At 37.7% G+C, this 19400-nt stretch overlaps 1 protein-coding gene across 1 annotated transcript in view; it reads right to left on the reverse strand.

The window, feature by feature from the left end:
* LOC310720792 (ATP-binding cassette sub-family G member 4-like) overlaps positions 1-19054 on the reverse strand; it is a 28878-nt gene extending 9824 nt beyond the window's left edge. The window contains exons 1-7 of the mRNA XM_083531860.1: positions 18186-19054; positions 17744-17837; positions 9728-9953; positions 1422-1539; positions 628-760; positions 473-523; positions 153-298 (exon numbers count right to left, since the gene is read on the reverse strand). Of these exons, the coding sequence (XP_083387986.1) occupies positions 153-298; positions 473-523; positions 628-760; positions 1422-1539; positions 9728-9953; positions 17744-17812 (743 nt within the window). The 5' untranslated portion in view covers positions 17813-17837; positions 18186-19054. The remainder of the gene's footprint in view (positions 1-152; positions 299-472; positions 524-627; positions 761-1421; positions 1540-9727; positions 9954-17743; positions 17838-18185) is intronic.
* Between the last annotated feature and the right edge of the window lie 346 nt (positions 19055-19400).

Consider the following 19400-nt stretch of genomic DNA (forward strand, 5'->3'; position numbering starts at 1 on the left):
TTTCCTCATTCTGATGTCAACATAAACTTTTGACCTGTATACATGTATGTATGAATTTATGGATGCCGCATAACTGGCTGATTAGATAGGTATTAATAATAAAATGATCAGTGACTATATATGGACATCACACATAAAAATGGTAAATGCACCTAGTTGGTTCATCAAAGAACATGACAGGGGGGTTGTTGACCAGCTCCTGTGCAATAGCCAGCCGTTTTCGTTGACCTCCGGATAAAGAGTGTGTACGAGTGTGTGCACTCTCCTGCAGGCCTAGAGCAGTGAGGATCTCATTCACCTGTCACAAAGGACAAATCAAATGTTTCTGTAAATTCAACTCTGTGAGGTTTGCAACACAAACATAGACATAATATAATAACATAGACAAAATATATTTCTTTGTTCTAGTGTGGTTGTTGTACTTTATTTCAGATTAGATGGTGCAAGCATAAACCATGGCTGTTTTACTCACCAATTCTTTCTTTACTTCCATGTTCTCATTTAGCTTAAGGTTGGCTGAAACCTGCAAGATGTAATTGAGAGTGAAAGGTGAATAATGCATCAGAGAAGAAAAGTGTGAGATAAGTTATAAAATTGTATTTTTTTTTCCCCAATGAGCCGTTTTACCATCATGGCCTCCCGTGTGGTGAGGTGTGGCAAAAGCATGTCATCCTGCATAATGTAACAGGACATCTTCCTGAAGGTGCGAAGGTCACGCGGTCTCCCGTTTACCAGGATTTGACCCTCCATACCAGTCTCTCTAAACAATTGAGAGAGAGAGAGAGAGAGAGAGAGAGAGAGAGAGAGAGAGAGAGAGAGAGAGAGCAATAAAGACAATACAACTTTAAGTACACACGCAAATTAATAAAATAATTTAATTGTATAAACTGTAAGTAAATTGGGGGGAAAGGTTTAGTGAGCAAATATAGGAAAATAAAGAAGAAAAATTAAAAGTAAACAGTTGACATATGGAAAGACCAGCTGTATTGAACTGATAATGGTTATTTAGCAGCTATGGGGGCAACTGGGGTAAAGTAAACAGGTGCAGGGACCACTGGGAAATATACATTTACATTTGTTGCATTTAGCAGACGCCCTTATCCAGAGCAAAGTACAAAAGTGCTTTGAGACTCTAGTAATGAATAAATCTACACTGGTACGCAAGATTACAAACTTAATATTAATATAACCCTTGAATTCTACAAACTTGGAAAGTGCTAATTTAAGTATTTCAGGTAGAGGTAGGTCTTCCTACCTATAGGAAATATAGCACTGAATAAATGTATTACAAAATGTATTACCTTTTTTCATTTAAATGGATGATTTAAAGAACAAAAAAATAATAATAATAATACAGACAGACAGACAGACAACTAGATCTGGCAAAAGAATTCATATTTCTTTCTTTCACTTTCACTCACCTGTATCCAGCAAGAATATTCATGAGGGTGGACTTGCCAGCCCCAGAAGGCCCCATAATTCCAATAAGCTCTCGGTTGCAAAACTTCCCTGACAAACACTTTAGAAGAGCCTTGCAACCTGAAAAGATCAGACACATATCAGTTTAGATCATTATTCTCACCCATTCCTTACCATCTTAGAGTGAATAATTTCTAATTCCTTGTAAAAATTGACAATTATCCTATACATGAATAGATAATGTACTTATTGATTTACATTATACATTTCTGGCAGTAAATGTGGTAGTGTTTCCTGTGATAACCCTTCACAATCTGAAAATTACACTTAGCTAGAAAGATTTTCCACATCTTTAGGCAGACTGAACATTGAACCATAATAAAATTTTGTCTTTCACTTGAACTTAATAAGATAAAAATAAAAATGCAGCTTGTTTTGTTGCCAAGAAACTACAACACCCATTTTTTTGTTTACACATCGGTTTGGTTTAACTAGCTCAGTGTTCAGTAATGAATCCAGATACTCTAAGTTAGAATGCCTTCTTTATTTTACCTGAGCAAAAAATAGATAAATAAAAAAGTAAACAAATGAACAAACAAACAAATATGAATATAGTAAATGCAGAAAAAAGAAACACTGCACCTCTTCTACCTATTGTTACCCAGGATTATGAGTCGCTTGCTTGCCTGTCCTGTTTTTAAGGGGCCAATACATAGTGTATACTCATGTAAACACTACACATGTTTTATAAATGGGTTTATTAAATGTAAACATGTAAAAATGCAAACACCATTGAAAAGAGCAATCGTGAATAATATTCAACTTAACAACCATCTGAGCTTTGCACAAAAACACCCCCAAGTTTACTCTGAAAAAGGTCTTAAATCCTAGAAGTAAAAGTGCTGACACTGAGAACTCTTTAAACACTAGAAAATGTTCAAATGAATGTCTCTTTGCAGAAAACTTTAATAGTTACACACTTCTTTGCTGGCTATAAAAGTCTCTGTAAAATTATTTTTTTTCTATAGAAATGATTATGTACTTGTTTATAACTCATATAAAACTGTGACTTCTGCTTTAGCTGAAACTTCTTTGAGAATGCAACAGAGTTATGGTATAAAAGCCAATGCTTTTTTGGAATAACTGGAGTTTGACAGAAGTTGAGCCATCAGTCAAAATGTTAAAAGATAGCTATGTGCATTCCCTCCTGCATTTTGCAATAAATATCTATCAGAATATCTACCATTGTCAATAATTATCAAAACAACTGAAGCTATATCACAAAATATGTTAAGGAATTTCTACGGAATAAAAATTGAATATGGTAATATTTCAACCAGAATGATTGTTGTTATCTGCTTTAAACCAGGCACCCACCCCTCTGCATATAAAGCCTTTCTCTTATCCCCACTGCATCCTCATGAACAATCTCATTTTAGTCTTGATTAATGAAGTGTTATGTGGAAATATTACAAAGGTTATTTACAGTGTAATTTCTTGCACAGTGTGACCTTTTTTTTTTTTTTTTTTTTTTTTTTTTTTTATAAAATTTTATTTGCTTGTCCATAATGATTTTTCTAACAGATGGTTTATGACTCATTAATCATTTGTCAATGCTTCACCCATTGTAGCACATTACACACAAGGAACCATGAAATGTGACATGCTGACGTGTGGGTGTACAAACCAATGCATAGCCTGCAGTACAGCATGATGAAGTAAACAAATTAAAGAACAAAATATTTCTTCCCTGAAACTCTCTTTCCTCCATTGGTAAAGTATAAATTACATCTGAACCACATTCAACAGCATTTAATATGCAGTAAGTGTGTGCACACTAAAACAAAATATAGACATTATATACAAGTTGCTATATTTGAGAAATGCTTTTATTGTGCAAACCCTATGAGCTGAGGATGCCTGAATACAACCCACGTTGCCCCCAATAGGGTTCAAATTCAAATACAGACATTGTCTTTATAAACCATTAATTTTGTCTAGTTTTTGGTTTATTTTCAATATTTGTTTAAGCTTATTCTCTTAAGGAAAACCCCATCATGCAGAAGCAACTTAGCTTTGGGCTGAAATATAATATTGCTTGAATTCCTGATGGCATCAATCCTTACAAGGTCCCCTGGCAAACAGCCTCAGAAAATCAATGATACAGCAACATATTTCACAGTTGTAATCACTAGCAGTACCACTATACACCTCCCAGTTTTCAACAACTTGTTGCTGTCCACCATTGTTTTATTTTTTTTACTTTTAGTCTATTTTTAGTATTTTATAATAGCTGCTGAAGTTTTGTGGTGGGTCTCACCAATGATCTCCATTGAGAAACCAAATAGCTTGGGGTTCAAATTTTTTCTTATTTGCCTCCCTCAACAACCTCCGTGTCCAGAAATATCTTTTGGGAGTGGCCATAAATTTGCCTTTTACAGTGTACTTTAATAAGTGCGCTTACTCTCAGTGGTTTAAACGGTGGCCCAGTTGTTTGTGCCAACAACCATAAATTGTCAAAAGAAAATGGCCGAACTTACATGTTAAGCCGTAAAACACAGGGCCTACAACAGCACAAGATCGCATCAAGTTGTGCTTCTACCAGATTAGAGCGACAAAAACAAGGCCATGCGAAGCACACTGGATATTTTTTGTTTTGTGCACCATTCTGGGTAAATCCCAGAAGTTCAGCAATACCAAAAAACATAAACTAGCCTGTGTGGCACAAAAAATATGTAAAAAAAATATGTGCATGTTATATTCTGATATTAACAATTAACTGCAGATCTTGTGAAATATTTTATGCATTCTTATATGCAATACATTGCTGATACATTGGTTGATACATGCATGAATAAGCAGGGGTAATGTACACACGCTGATATATAATGCAAAATATCATTAAAAGCTCTTGGTTATTGAACATGGCTGACCATTTGCTCTGACCCCAGGTTTCAAATATGCAGAGATATAGGAAGAAAAAAATTCACTGTGCCGTAGTGTATATGTGACATGTTAGAGCTTTTTTCCTTCTATAAAAAAAAAAAATAAAAATAAAAAATACTTAAAAAAAATAATATCTTATGATTTAATTAGAGGAAATACAGTATATCTTCAAATGTGTGGGAAGAAAAATTGGAAGTTATGTGTGTAATGTTTCTTAAAGCATGCCAATAATTCTTGATTTGTCTGTAAGAGATAATAGTTTAAACTGCACTGGCAGTATAAATAGTACATATGTGCAGCACACACTACCAGTAAGGCCATGTGCCTTAATTAGACGTGTGTACTCATCTCTAATCTTTACAATCTCTCTGCCTCCATGTTGTAATACATCCTGAAAGAGGCAGACAGGTGGGTGGGGGGTGAGACGGAGAGTGAATGGGAGTCTGGGCTCATATCCGTCGCATAGCCTTATCAGTATCAACGCTGTGCACGGCATGCCGATGAATCAGCCTTCTGATGTGTGTGTGGCATACTGATCACCCGACAAATGCATTCAGTGTCATGTATTTTGATGCAGCTGATAAATGTAAATTACGGCCTAATTTAGGCTCTGGATTGTGCTTATGTCACTGTGAACTGTCATTCAGACACCCCGCTGACATCATTAACAATGGCATCCTCTCAAATATGTTTTTTTGTCTTTCATTTTACTTTCTATTTTTTTAATTAGAAGTCAGGCCAGAATTTTTAGTTCCGCATGTCAGCAGGAATAGGAGGAAGCAAAAGTGCCGTCTGGAAAACAGATGTCCTAGTCCGGAACAATAGCTCGTATTACACTGTCATGCTTTCAGCTTTGTACTACTCATCAAGGATCCGTAATATCCCGGTGGGAAATCAAGGAAATACACCTATGCGGTGATAAAAAAAAAAAAAAAAAGAATGCGACTCACTTCATCAGTTTCAAATGGCTGAAAACTTTGATGGGAAAAATGCACATGCAAAAGATTGCTGTAAGATCTTTAAGGCCTAATCTGAGCATATTTATAATATAAACACCGAAATCTAAATTCATCCTTTAACCACAAGTTTGAAAAAAAAAAAGCCTTTGATTCAAAACCAGCTGTAAAAGCTAAAAAAAAATATTTCATTCTTTAGCAGAGATTTAATCTTCTTGCAAGAAGATATAATTTCTTTTTTAATAATAGATTATTAAATAAGTGAATAATTAGATACAGCTATTAAGTGTAACAATATGATTAAATTTTTAAATGGGGTGAACTGATGTCAGGGAACTGAGTTGAATACTTGAGTGCTAGCAGCTGCTGAATGCATTGACAACTGCATGATTGCATGTGCTTATTTGTTAGATCAGTGTCAAATGTGCCTCTTCCTGTGTGTGCCTGATTTACTCTGGTTGAGTCACTCTGTTACAATAAATCTAAACTCTCCCCATTTATAGTGTGTTGTAAGACAAGACAAGAAAACATATGCATTCTCCAGTATCTCTACCAATTCCAGACGGAATTTTGATTACATCATTCTTTACTTCAGCTTCTCCTCAGATTTATTTTGTCCAATCAAATGCTCTCTAGAATCTACAATGTCCTACACTCATCAATGGTACTCACTGTCAAGTATGGCTTAGATCAAGCTATAAACAAAATCCCATTGGCTGTTTAAAAAGAAGGCAGCGGCATTCAAACTGTCCCGTATTGAATTTCTGTTTTAGTGCAAATTGTGTTAATACATGGAATAATGCAATGTTTCACTTCATTTCATTTATTTTTCTGATTGTATGCAATAGTGGTGGTGGAATATTCATTTTATTTAAGATGATTATCATGAAAGGCAAACCTGTTTTTTTTTTGGTCATGCAAAATAACGAAATGATTAAAAAAAATAATAAAATTAATAAAATTCTGCTGGAATATTTATGATTTTCACAAGACTCATGATGACACTATTAAAAGAAATGGTGCAGGATAGCAAGAGAAAAAAAAAATCATACGGTGATTGAGAGATAGGAGGAAGGAGGCAGCAAACAAAATACATGAGATTGCAGGGGCAGAGGGAAGATCAATCGGGGAGGGAGATAAAGTGGAAAAAACCAACAACAAAGAATGTACCGCAGCTTAACATTTACAATGGAATGTTCAAGGGAGGAACAAGAGCAGCCATACACCTACTCAACTCTGTCTCATATATCTTACACTGTGATCTTTCTATAATGTTACACACTACAATTCCAAATAGCTCAGAAAGTCAAGTAAAATGCAGATCCTTTAAAATTAAATTGATCTTCAAGTGTAACACATACAGACATGCATTCTATTCTCAGAAACATCATATGAAACAAGAAGGAGGCTCTTGTGCATAACTGGCAGAAATGTGAGTGAATGTGTGTGTGTGTGTGTGTGTGTGTGTGTGTGTGTGTGTGTGTGTGTGTGTGTGTGTGTGTGTGTGTGTGTGTGTGTGTGTGTGTGTGTGCGTGCTAGGTTGCCTGACAGGACTACATAATGGAGCAAGGATGCTTTCTAATGGGTGTCTAATAGCACTATACATCAACATCCACGTCTTCATATTTTAGCAGCATTTTGGACTCTAAGCCTCTGTGACTCAGCCAGATGGAGTCATCTAAAGCTGTTAATAAACCAAAAATACAGAACAGAACAAATAAACCAAAACAAATTTTAAGTGGAAAAAATGGAACAATATAATGCGTGACTGGAAAAGGAGAACTGTGGCTGTAATTAGTAGTCGTCGGGTACCTTGGAAAATAGAAAAATTATTTCTTTTAAGATGCTTCTCAGTTTCCACAGTGATTTTGTATTGATTTAAAGAATGAAATGTACTTGTGATTTTGTAGTTACATGTTTTAAAAAAAATGGAGTTACTAGTTACTTATCACCTATAAACATCTTCCTGCTCCAGAACACTTATTGCTTGTCATGGACATCTGATACTCCTCATATAAACATAAAGTAAATATATATCTCCTCAAAAAAAGCACCATATCAACAACAATAAATTTGTCATCTATTTTTTACTAAAAACACACTAAAACACTAATGCGAAATAGATGAGTTGTTACAAAAATTATAACATATTAGAAAGAGGACTTTAACTTCCAGGTGTAAAGTTAAATATTAATTAACTTAATATTAATGGTCCTGAATTATTCTGAGCCACTTCACACACTCTTGATGTCCAGACAGTTTGTTTCTTCAAACATTTGGCTGAAATACTATTTGAATAGTTGAAAAGACTACTTGGATATTTCTTTCTTTCTGACCTTGTGATGCGGTTCATAGATAACACTCCAGCTGACTGTTTACTTTCTAAATAATACTTACAGTGCTTGGACTTATGCTTCGAGTCATTGTCTTGTTGTATAGTGATTACAGTTAGCAGCAGTCCAGATGGTATTGCATGGTGTTAAAGTATAGAATTTTAGCCATATTGGTTTAATATTTAATATTTCACAATTTAAGCTACATTTAATCTAATCTTATATAATAGTTGTAATATTGTGAAATGGAATGTTTTCTAAGCTACATATTTTTTACCCAAACTTTGTTTCTAAAGTTTTGCTTATTATAAACAATAAACATTACTATAGAACATACTTTTGAAAATACAATTTCTTCAATATATAAAAGAAATAGATAAATAGAAACATCCTTTTACGCCTAGCTTTACATATTGAAAAAAATAATAATGCTCTGTCCTGTTCCTTATGTGTTTATGTAAGTGCACAGCTACATGGATATGATTTCACCCGTTGTTCCCAAGAGAGCTGAAGTGTGTGTCAGCATTATGTGTGACGCCAGCCTCTGCATCCTGCTAAAGGCCCAAAGACAAGCATGTTACATGAGTATTTTACTGGTGTCAGTTTCTCTGTATATGTGAATTAGAGCACTAACAAGGTCATTTTACTGATGTGCCCCTGTAAGAAAGAAATGAAAGAGTGGCACTGCATAAGCAGCCAGTGTTTTAGTGTTTTAGTGTTTTAATAGAGTGCATGTGTGTAAACAAGTGAATGGCTAATGGACCAGTTTTAATCCAGAGGGTTAGTTAAGCAGAGCAAACAGCTCAGCAGAGTGTTGGTGAACAGAAGTGAATTATTGTCTAAACTTTGCTGAGTACAGCATTACTCAAACCCTCAGGTCGGCGAGCACGGGGTGTAGATTGTGTGAAAACATAAAAACTCGCAAGCGTGGGTGTATGTGTCTGAAAGCAGTCCCTTATATGTGTTTAAGCTGTAGAATGAAAGCATAAGAAAAAAGGTAGAAGAATAATAGAGCAGGGAGATGCACAGTAAATCATCAATATGGATCCCAACACTAAGTGTGGAATAAACAATGCCTCTGCTATGTGTCACTATGAAGAAATGCTGTTTAGCCGTTTTCACCTACTTGTTATCTGGCACAGAATCCCACAGGCCATGTAAACCTGGCAGTGTATGCTGACAAGTCATTTATTGCCAGTTGAATCAGAGGTTTAGTATTTTTGTAAAAAAAAAAAAAAATAAAAAAAATAAAAAATGCACTGATGATTCATTGATAAAGAGAATGAACCCTAAACCGAAGCGCAAAACAAAGTGGAAACATCAGCATTTTTTCAATTTAATCTTTCTTTCTGCTTAAAAAAAAAAATACCAGCATACAAAGGGGAAAATGCACACCTTTAAACATGCCATAAATTGGATATTTTTTTAAGAATTTAGCTAACTATTTACTTTATTCATGAAATTTATCAAATTAGCACAATTTAACCCTTGGATGTTACTTGTTTAAGGGTGGAAAAAGAATGGCAAGCTGACCAATCTACACAATATCAAATTATTTGGTTCAAGAATTATTTACTTCAGGATTGATCAAGCATTTAAGCACAAACAAAATGTCAAAATCCTATTTGATTGATTTTCACCAGTATGCTGTGAAAATTCTTTGTTTTTTTTTATTAGTAAAAGTAAAAGTGTTTTTTTTAAATAAAATTTGAAAAATAATTGCTTTTTTATGTACTTAAGTAATAAAAGTAAAGGCACTAAGCTATGAGAAGTATATCTTAATAATTAATGCCATTCAATGGACCATCATACTTTTTAAAGGAGATGGATTTCTTTTTAATAAACAATATTTATCATATTAATGTTGTAGGCAAGTCACACAATTTCACTGAATCTTAAAATTCAACTGCTTCCAAATGCTAACCATCTGATCAAACAATGTTGCCAACAAAAGAAGACCACATCAACTGCCAAATAAAAAATGATATGATCTGGCTAAGTTAGCAATTCTTGACCAGGATTTTAGATGTAAACTTGGTAAAATCTATGTATTCTAAACTATAAACTAAGTACCTCTCCTCCTCCAGCATGGGCCCTCATGAATAGTGTAGGAAAGCTCGGTGAACTCCAGGTCTACAGCCGAGCGCCGTGGTAGGTGTGAGAACCTCTGCGCCTCTGTGATGTGGTTCTCCACTTTCTTCAAGTGGGTCAACATGGCTGCATCCGGAGGTGCTCCTCCTGTCTCTTTCATTTGGATGGAGACCGTCCCTTGCTCTGGCTTTTCAGCCATAGCAGCAATCTGTAAAGCGGAGACACTGTGAGAATGTGTTGACTGCATTACATTGCCACACAGGACTCCTGTATTTATACAGTTTCTAACTTCCTGAATTGTTTTCCAGAATTTTGTTTGTTTGGTTTAGTCTGGTCTCCCTAGTCCCCAAGCACTGTTTATATATACACACATAATAGTTATTTAATAAGTATTCAACACCATGACCTTTTACAGATTATGTAGTGGACCTGAACTGAATGTCATTACTCATAAGGAAACAGCCCATAATAATAACGCATGGGGCATCAATATAGTTTGCAAAAATAATGAATAATCAAATGTGACTTTCGAGCACAACGTCCTGTACCAGAACACATTTTTCAAGGGGTGAAAACTTATGCAATTAGATTGCACATTTTTACTCTTTTTTTTATTTGGAATTATATTACATATAAGAGGAGTGGACATTTCTGCACACCATTTTATCTACTTTTTCTATGTGCTTTGCAAGGTTCTCATTTTATAATCAGCAGCTAACTAGGGCTACCCGTGTTCCCAGATTTTAAAGAATTCCCCACTCCAGAACCGGGATATCTGACTTTTTTAGCTAGGTGTAGTTCTTCCGAAAATTTTACCACAAATTTGGATTTTTATTTGAACTAGGAGACACAAACCTGTTCCAGTAGTGGAGTTATTAAAACAGCAAATGGGGACTATATGTGGAATGGCACAAAAAGCACTTACCGATCTTATGGTCAGGTGTTCACAAACTTTTGGTCATATATTGTATTTTCATGTTTTGCCATGTTTATTGTTATTTAGTTCCCAGTTTTTTGTGCATCTAGTTCCTAGTCTCATTGTAAATTATGGAACAAAGATCATATGAAATGCCAAACCCCCTCTGGGTAAATGTTTAATTATTATAAATAAACAGACTGTACAAAGGATAATATCTGAAACAGATGACTTGGTGATTATATGATGACACTAAATACTGAAATAAAAACATTGCAGTGCTTTTAAGCATAACAAGTTGTTCTGCATTTTTAGTTCCACAGCTGTGATGTCATGAAGATTTAAAGACAAAAAAAAAGCATAAAGAGGAGTCTAACGAGAGCTGGGATTTTTATTATCTGTGATGAAGCCTGATTCTGATGTGTTTAAATTGATCCTAAATGCAACTTAATTACTAGTGCAATTCTTCTGAATGAAGTTCTTTAACCAGAGAAAGACATTTTCCAGAGGAAAATGCTGACGATGGAGCTACCAGGAAGGAGGAAAAGAGGAAGACCAAAGAGGAGGTTTATGGATGTGGTAAGGGAAGACATGCAGGTAGTTGGGTTGAAAGAGGCAGATGTACAGGACAGGGGGGTATGGAGACGGATGATCCACTGTGGGACCCCGAATGGGAGAAGCCAAAAAAAGAAGAAGAAGAGTCTACGCAAACTCAGTTTGTCAGTATGAACCCACTAAACACACAGCAAAACCAAATGCGATGGTGTAATTAAACAAACAAAGTTTTATACTTAAACAGAATCAAAGTAAAAAGTAAACAGTACAAATAATTGGCCTTCTTTATTAATCTTATGGTAAAGTGCAGAACTTTAAATAAACCAAATGAAATGGAACATTTTTCTTAACACAGCCCATTTTTATCCCCGACACCCATAAAAGTTCAAGCATAAAGAGCCCTGGAAACATAAAATGATAATTAATAATGAAAGAAAAGGCAGAAATGGAAAAATGTCCTCCCTCATAAGAGTGGCATGTACTACATCTTCCATTAGCTGAGGCATTTGTTTACAGCTCTCAGCTATGCTCAGACAGTACAGCCCGTCCTTTGCACATAAGCCAACATTTTTTTCGGTGTAATTAAATGTAAAGTATTATTTATTTTCATTTGTGGGTTTGTGTTGGATCATTTTTTTTTTTATATTCTTTAATTAATTGCAATCATAAACCCAGCCATTAGGGGGGCACAAGCCAGTGTACTCTTAGTGCCGGTCCCAAGCCCGGGTAAATGGGGAGGGTTGCGTTAGGATGGGCATCCAGCGTAAAACATGTGCCAAATCAAATATGCGGATCACAAATGAGAATTTCATACCGGATCGGTCGAGGCCCGGGTTAACAACGACCGCCACAGGTATCGTTAGCCGACAGGGTACCGGTGGAAATTGGGCTACTGTTGGCCGAAGGAGGAGAAGGAGAGGAGGAAGACGTCTACAGAGACGGCAGGAAAAGGAGCAGTGTAGGAGAGTAGAGGTTCGGGTTGGTACTTTAAATGTTGGTACTATGACGGGTAAAGGGAGAGAGATAGCTGATATGATGGAGAGGAGAAAGGTAGATGTGTTGTGTGTTCAGGAGACCAAGTGGAACGGGAGTAAGGCCAGGAACATTGGAGGTGGGTTTAAACTGTTTTATCATGGTGTGGATGGGAAGAGAAATGGTGTAGGGGTGATTCTGAAGGAAGCGTACAGTAAGAGTGTAGTGGAGGTGAAGAGAGTTTCTGATAGGGTGATGATCGTGAAGGTGGAAGTTGAAGGGATGATGATAAATGTCATCAGTGCCTATGCTCCACAAGTTGGCTGTGAGATGGAGGAGAAAGAAAGATTCTGGAGTGAATTAGATGAAGTGGTAGATGGTGTACCTAGGAAAGAACGATTGGTGATTGGGGCAGACTTTAATGGGCATGTAGGTGAAGGGAACAGAGGTGATGAGGAGGTGATGGGTAGGTATGGTTTTAAGGAGAGGAATGTGGAAGGGCAGATGGTGGTAGATTTTGCTAAAAGGATGGAAATGGCAGTGGTGAACACGTATTTTAAGAAGAAGGAGGATCATAGGGTGACGTATAAGAGTGGAGGAAGGTGCACACAGGTGGATTATCTTCTGTGTAGGAGATGCAACCTGAAGGAGATTGGAGACTGTAAGGTGTTGGCGGGGGACAGTGTAGCTAGACAGCATCGGATGGTGGTCTGTAGGATGGTTTTGGAGGCGAAGAAGAAGAGGAGGAAAGTAAGGTTTGAAAGAAGAATAAGATGGTGGAAACTGAAGGAGGACGAGTGTAGTGTGAGGTTCAGGGAAGAGGTCAGACAGGGGCTCGGTGGTGGTGAAGAGGTGCCGGAGGATTGGGCAACTACTGCAGGAGTGATGAGGGAGGCAGCTAGAAAAGTACTTGGTGTAACATCTGGAAATAGAAAGCAAGACAAGGAGACGTGGTGGTGGAATGAGGAAGTGCAGGAGAGCATTAGGGGAAAGAGGTTGGCAAAACAGAAGTGGGATCGACAGAGTGATGAGAAAAGTAGGCAGGAGTACAAGGAGATGCGGCAGCAGGTTAAAAGGGATGTGGCGAAAGCCAAGGAAAAGGCATATGAGGAACTGTATAAGAGGTTGGACACTAAGGAAGGAGAAAAGGATTTATACCGATTGGCCAAGCAGAGGGACCGAGCTGGGAAGGATGTACTGCAAGTTAGAGCAATAAAGGATGGAGAGGGAAATGTGTTGACTAGTGAGGAGAGTGTGTTGAGAAGATGGAGGGAGTATTTTGAGCAGCTGATGAATGAGGAAAATCAGAGAGAGAGAAGGTTGGAGGATGTGGAGTTGGTGAAGCAGGATGTAGATAGGATTAGTAAGGAGGAAGTGAGAGCAGCGATTAAGAGGATGAAGAATGGAAAGTCGGTTGGACCAGATGACATACCGGTAGAAGCGTTGAGATGTTTAGGAGAGATGGCAGTGGAGTTTTTAACCAGATTGTTTAACAGGATTCTGGAAGGGGAGAGGATGCCTGAGGAATGGAGAAGGAGTGTGCTGGTACCGATCTTTAAGCATAAGGGAGATGTGCAGACCTGCAGTAACTACAGGGGAATTAAGTTGATCAGTCACACCATTAAGTTATGGGAAAGAGTAGTGGAAGCCAGGTTGAGAGAAGAGGTGACCATCTGTGAGCAACAGTATGGTTTCATGCCGAGGAAGAGCACCACAGATGCCTTATTTGCTTTAAGGATGTTGATGGAGAAGTATAGAGAAGGACAGAAGGAGCTGCATTGTGTATTTGTGGATTTAGAGAAAGCGTACGACAGGGTGCCGAGAGAGGAGTTGTGGAATTGTATGAGGAAGTCAGGTGTGTCAGAGAAGTATGTGAGGGTGGTGCAGGACATGTATGAGGACAGTGTGACGGCAGTAAAGTGTGCAGTAGGTACGACAGACTGGTTCAGGGTGAAGGTTGGACTGCATCAAGGATCGGCCCTGAGCCCTTTCCTGTTTGCAGTGGTGATGGACAGGTTGACGGATGAGGTCAGACAGGAGTCTCCCTGGACTATGATGTTTGCAGATGATATTGTGATTTGTGGTGAGAGTAGAGAGCAGGTTGAGAAGAGCCTGGAGAGGTGGAGATATGCGCTGGAGAGAAGGGGAATGAAAGTCAGTAGGAGTAAGACAGAGTACATGTGTGTGAATGAGAGGGAGGGCAGTGGAGTGATGCGGTTGCAGGGAGAAGAGGTGGAGAAGGTGGAGGAGTTCAGGTACCTGGGGTCAACAGTGCAAAGTAATGGAGAGTGTGTTAGGGAAGTAAAGAAAAGAGTGCAGGCAGGGTGGAGTGGGTGGAGAAGAGTGACAGGAGTGATTTGTGATAGAAGAGTATCTGCAAGAATGAAAGGGAAAGTTTATAGGACTGTGGTGAGACCTGCGATGTTGTATGGATTAGAGACAGTGGCATTGAGTAAAAGACAGGAGGTGGAGCTGGAGGTAGCAGAGCTGAAGATGTTAAGGTTTTCATTGGGAGTGACGAGGATGGACAAGATTAGAAATGAGTTTATTAGAGGGACAGCACATGTAGGATGTTTTGGTGACAAGGTGAGGGAGGCGAGATTGAGATGGTTTGGACATGTGCAGAGAAGGGACATGAATTATATTGGTAGAAAAATGCTGAAGATGGAGCCACCAGGTAGGAGGAAAAGAGGAAGGCCAAGGAGGAGGTTCATGGATGTGGTGAGGGAAAACATGCAGGTAGTTGGTGTAAAAGAGGCAGATATAGAGGACAGGGTGGTATGGAGACGGATGATCCGCTGTGGCGACCCCTAATGGGAGCAGCCGAAAGAAGAAGAAGAAGAAGAATTAATTGCAATCATATCAGATATTTTTTAAAGCTCAGACCATGACGTACTAAACTAGTATAAGGGAGATGTGTTTTTAATAGACACTTCAAAGCTCTTCTATATGTTGATCTGGATAATTCTCTTAACATACTACAGCAAAACAGTTTTAATGTACAGTTTGTATGAGTGCAGTAATTTATGATACATTTATGATTGAAATATTCAAGATTTACATTAGGCAGTCTTCTCATGCATACATTTGCACACATTCAGGTGCAGGAGTGAGATATTACCATTTTTCCCCAAAAATTACAGGGTTTTAATAAATACCTAATTTTAACGTGCATGGTGCCACAATCTTACTCAATTAAAAATATTATAAAATTAGGTTAAAATGAGGTAAGATAAAATTATATTAAAATTAAAAAATGAATGTAATGTAATTAAATTTTATGTCTAAATTTTATTACTTATCTAAATGTGTTATTATATGATATGAGACAATATATTTTAAAGTTATATACATTTTAAAAATATATATTTTTTTAAAGTAGCTAAACAATTTTGCATAAAAATCCAAATAGTTTTGCTGGCTATATGCATGAATTGATTGTTCCTTTTATGCCAAGCTTATTAGTTTTTAGTTCCCAGCCTTTATCTAGTTCCTAATCGCAAACAAATTATAGAGAAAAGATCATATGATCATAATGTTCCATTTTCCAAAAAAACAAGGTTTTCGTATTTCAATTACATTTTTAATTGAATGGCTGTAACACGTCTCAAAAAAGTAGGGATGAGGCAACAAAAGGCTGGAAAAGTAAGTATTACTTCAAATAAACATTTGGAGGAAGATTTTTCAACTAATGTTGCAGTCATCAAATTCAAATGTACTTTATTTTAACCTAAAGATTTACCATTCCCTCAGTTTAAATATTTGTTTTAGAACATGTTTTCTATGTTCTATTAAGATTTGGGTTTTTATGATTTGGAAATCATTGCATTCTGTTTTTATATTACCTAGTTCACTGTAACAGTATTTAAAACTTACTACTGTTCGCTTACAAAATGCAATATTCAACTTCACAAGATTTATGTTCATCATTACAAGGTAAAAAAATTTTTTTAAATAATAATAATAATAATAATAATGCTTTTACCCTGAAAAAATGTAAGCTAATTAAAAATTGGCTAACTAAATTCGCCCAATTATAAAAAGCAGCTTTCTGTTAAAAGACTAAATTTTACGTAAGCGCCAAATCAATCAATAGTCAGTATGTGTAAAGCTGAGATTATGTGTAAGTGGTGTCCACTAGGTAGCAACCTATGTGGCTAGAATCATGTTGAAATGAACACAAGCAAGCTAACAAACCCAACAGCATTTGGGTAATTTAGCTATTCAGTTAGCATTACTAATCTTTCAATAATAATGATATTTGAGATGGTGTTCACTTCAGCATAGCTGACAAATCATAGCTGATTAGCAAAATATAAACATTCCAAAAAGGTCAATCAAGCATTTACTCAAATAGATTTTCACTACATATTTATATTTGAGTTCTTTTTCTTTTTCTCTTTCAATTTATTCTTTCTTCCACTGCTTACAATGATAATCTGTAGTTTCATAGGACGAAAATGAAAATAAACACACCCATGCGTGCATGCGGTAACGAATGCAGTGATCATAATTCTGGAAGTGTTTTGTGAAAGTATGGCTCAGACTACACTCCCAAAACATAGTGATGATTCATAAGAACCTATTGATTAACAATGAACACATGCTCTACACACACCAGGGTGCTACAGGAACAGAGATCAGAAAGGGGCACCAGCATGATGTGAAAACAAAAGCCATGACAATGAAGCCGAAAAAAAGGATCAGAAAATGGGCTACAAGTCACTTTGAATACCTCTTTTAATCCTAGTTCCCAGACTAATCATAATAATAATAAGGATGATGCCGGCTTATAGGGTTTGACCACACATTCCATCTCATGGTGAAAGGAAAAGAAGAGCAAAATGGCAGTAGAAGGAAAAACACTATTGACCGCACCAAAGAGGCCATGGCATCAAATGTGTTATAGTGTTACGCATCAATAGCAATGCACTTAGGCTTGGCTTCAACACTATCTACACCAGATCCTGATGCTGCCCTAAAGAGCACCTGATCTCTTTTTCTCTCACTCTCTTTCCTTCTCTATGGAGTGGTTCTGCACATCATCCCATTAAAGCAGCAGTTATCCAGAATACCATGTTCAGTCAGACAGTCAGTCAATCAAGACACAATTTCTTCTAAAGATTACAAATATAAAATTAATATATATAATCCAGATCAGCAATAAACTTCACACAGGCTCTTTGTTAGCAGTTCAATCCTTGCTCCTCATATCAATTCGTCATACCAGCCCTGCTGGGGGAAAAAGCTCTGACATCAGTGTTAATTATAGAGCAGTGGGTAGGTAGGTTGGGTGAAACAGATTTTTCTCATGTCTACAGGTTAAGTGGCATTTCACACAACCTGTTGTCGAAGAAAAAAACAAAACCTTGGACTGTGAGCGTAGCCAAAATAAGCCAAAAGCAGGCTACCAATCATCCAGGAAAATGTATACATGATGCACGAACAGTAAACCCACCCAATCAACCATACCTTCATCTACTGACAATAAGTGGTGCACTAAATTCTACTTCAAGACAAACGGCAAGGTGTATGTTTCGGAAAATCCTACTCACTGAAGAGGAGGTGAGGGGTCGGGGTGGGGTGTTGGAGCAGGGGTCTTTAGCGATTGACTGGCCTTCCATTACCACCCTGCCATGGTTGTGCTCACTGCAGGTACACAGGGAGGAGCAGACAGGTTTTAATGAGAGAACATGGCTTTTTTTGTAAAGAGATATAATTAAATCACTCCTCTGGAAATAGAAAGGGATGTGGTGTTATGCAGTGTGCAAGCTGAAATTTTCGAAACAGGTGACTAATGCGGAGTGGCTCTCACTAGAAAATGAATTAGAAACAGATACACAATTAGGTGATTGTGATAACATGAGCAAATCCTTATGGAGAGTTACCTCTGCTTCAGCTGTGAGCCCCGCAGCGTGTAAAAAAAATCAGATCAGTGATGTATGAATGACTGCGGAGTATCTACATACAGAAATCTAAAAGCATGCACAATGACACTGGGCTACAAAGTGGTGCTGATGGAGAAACTTACTTTTTTTTGTGAAATAAGATGAAGTGGTACGTCTGCAGCAGGCTAATGCTCTTATTTATTTACACAGATATCCGTGTGATCCTGACATGCCCGAATAGATCACAGAGGATTCCGCACAGAGCACAAAGAGTCCGCAACACGTCCGGCTACTTTCCTGTAGGAATCAGATCCATCCGGCATCTCGAATCGCCCGAGACCAAAACATGCTTGACAATCATGAAGGTTGAAAAGGATGCATCGACAGAACAGTCAATAATCAGAGAAGAAGTTACATTCCGGTCAGCTGACGGGAAGGCAATCATTCATTTCAATCTTTACTACAGTAAACAAGTCTGCCTAAGGACAGGCGCGTTCACTTCCGTTTCCCGCATCAGCATCCACCACGGATCGGTACCGCAGCAGTCCAATTGCTGCGGGAGATCAGTGGCCGATCGGCTCCTCTCTCCTCAAACCTGACACTAGAATACGCCACAGATCAGAGCAGGATGAAAAACGATCCCCTCGTGTTGAATGAGTGCAGATGTGGGGGGAAAAATCCAGATGTGCAGGCCTGGTTTAAAAACTGTTTGCGCTCAGGCCTGGCGGCGAGGTGGTATAGGAAGGGATGGAAGCATGCGTGTGGGTGGGGTGGGGGTTTGGAGGAGAAGTCATCTCTGCAGAAAGCTCGCAGGGCGGGTTGGCGCTGTGCCACATGCGGTCACGGGACAGGTGGGGATCTCGAGTTTCCCCGCCGCTGTCCAGGATGCTCCATCATGTGCCTCTGCTCGTCTGACATGCCATCAAGTTTCAGCTAGGTATTTACCCAGGTGACTGCGCCCTATGAAGTGATCACGTATGTCCTTGACATGTGATGGACATGTGCTCCAGGGCACAGATACATGCTTACATGCGTGGTTTTTATTTGTATAATTGTACATGAAATATAAGAATATATGAATCTGGATGGCACCACGTAGAAAAAGTGTGGGACAAACGTGCATTTCTAGTGGAATGTGCACCTTGTTGCAAAGTCATTGGTCACATATTGTAATTTCTCTAGAACAATTGGTCAAAATGTCTAATGCAATGTCGAAATAATGTAAACCAGTATAGAAAGTAAAAACAAACAAACAAACACAAAATGTAAAATTAGTCCGGTAGGTTGTAAATGAAAATTGTACATTTACATAAAGTTCAGCATC

Source organism: Silurus aristotelis, assembly GCF_946808225.1.
Source record: "Silurus aristotelis genome assembly, chromosome: 26".
Taxonomy (NCBI): Eukaryota; Metazoa; Chordata; class Actinopteri; order Siluriformes; family Siluridae; genus Silurus; species Silurus aristotelis.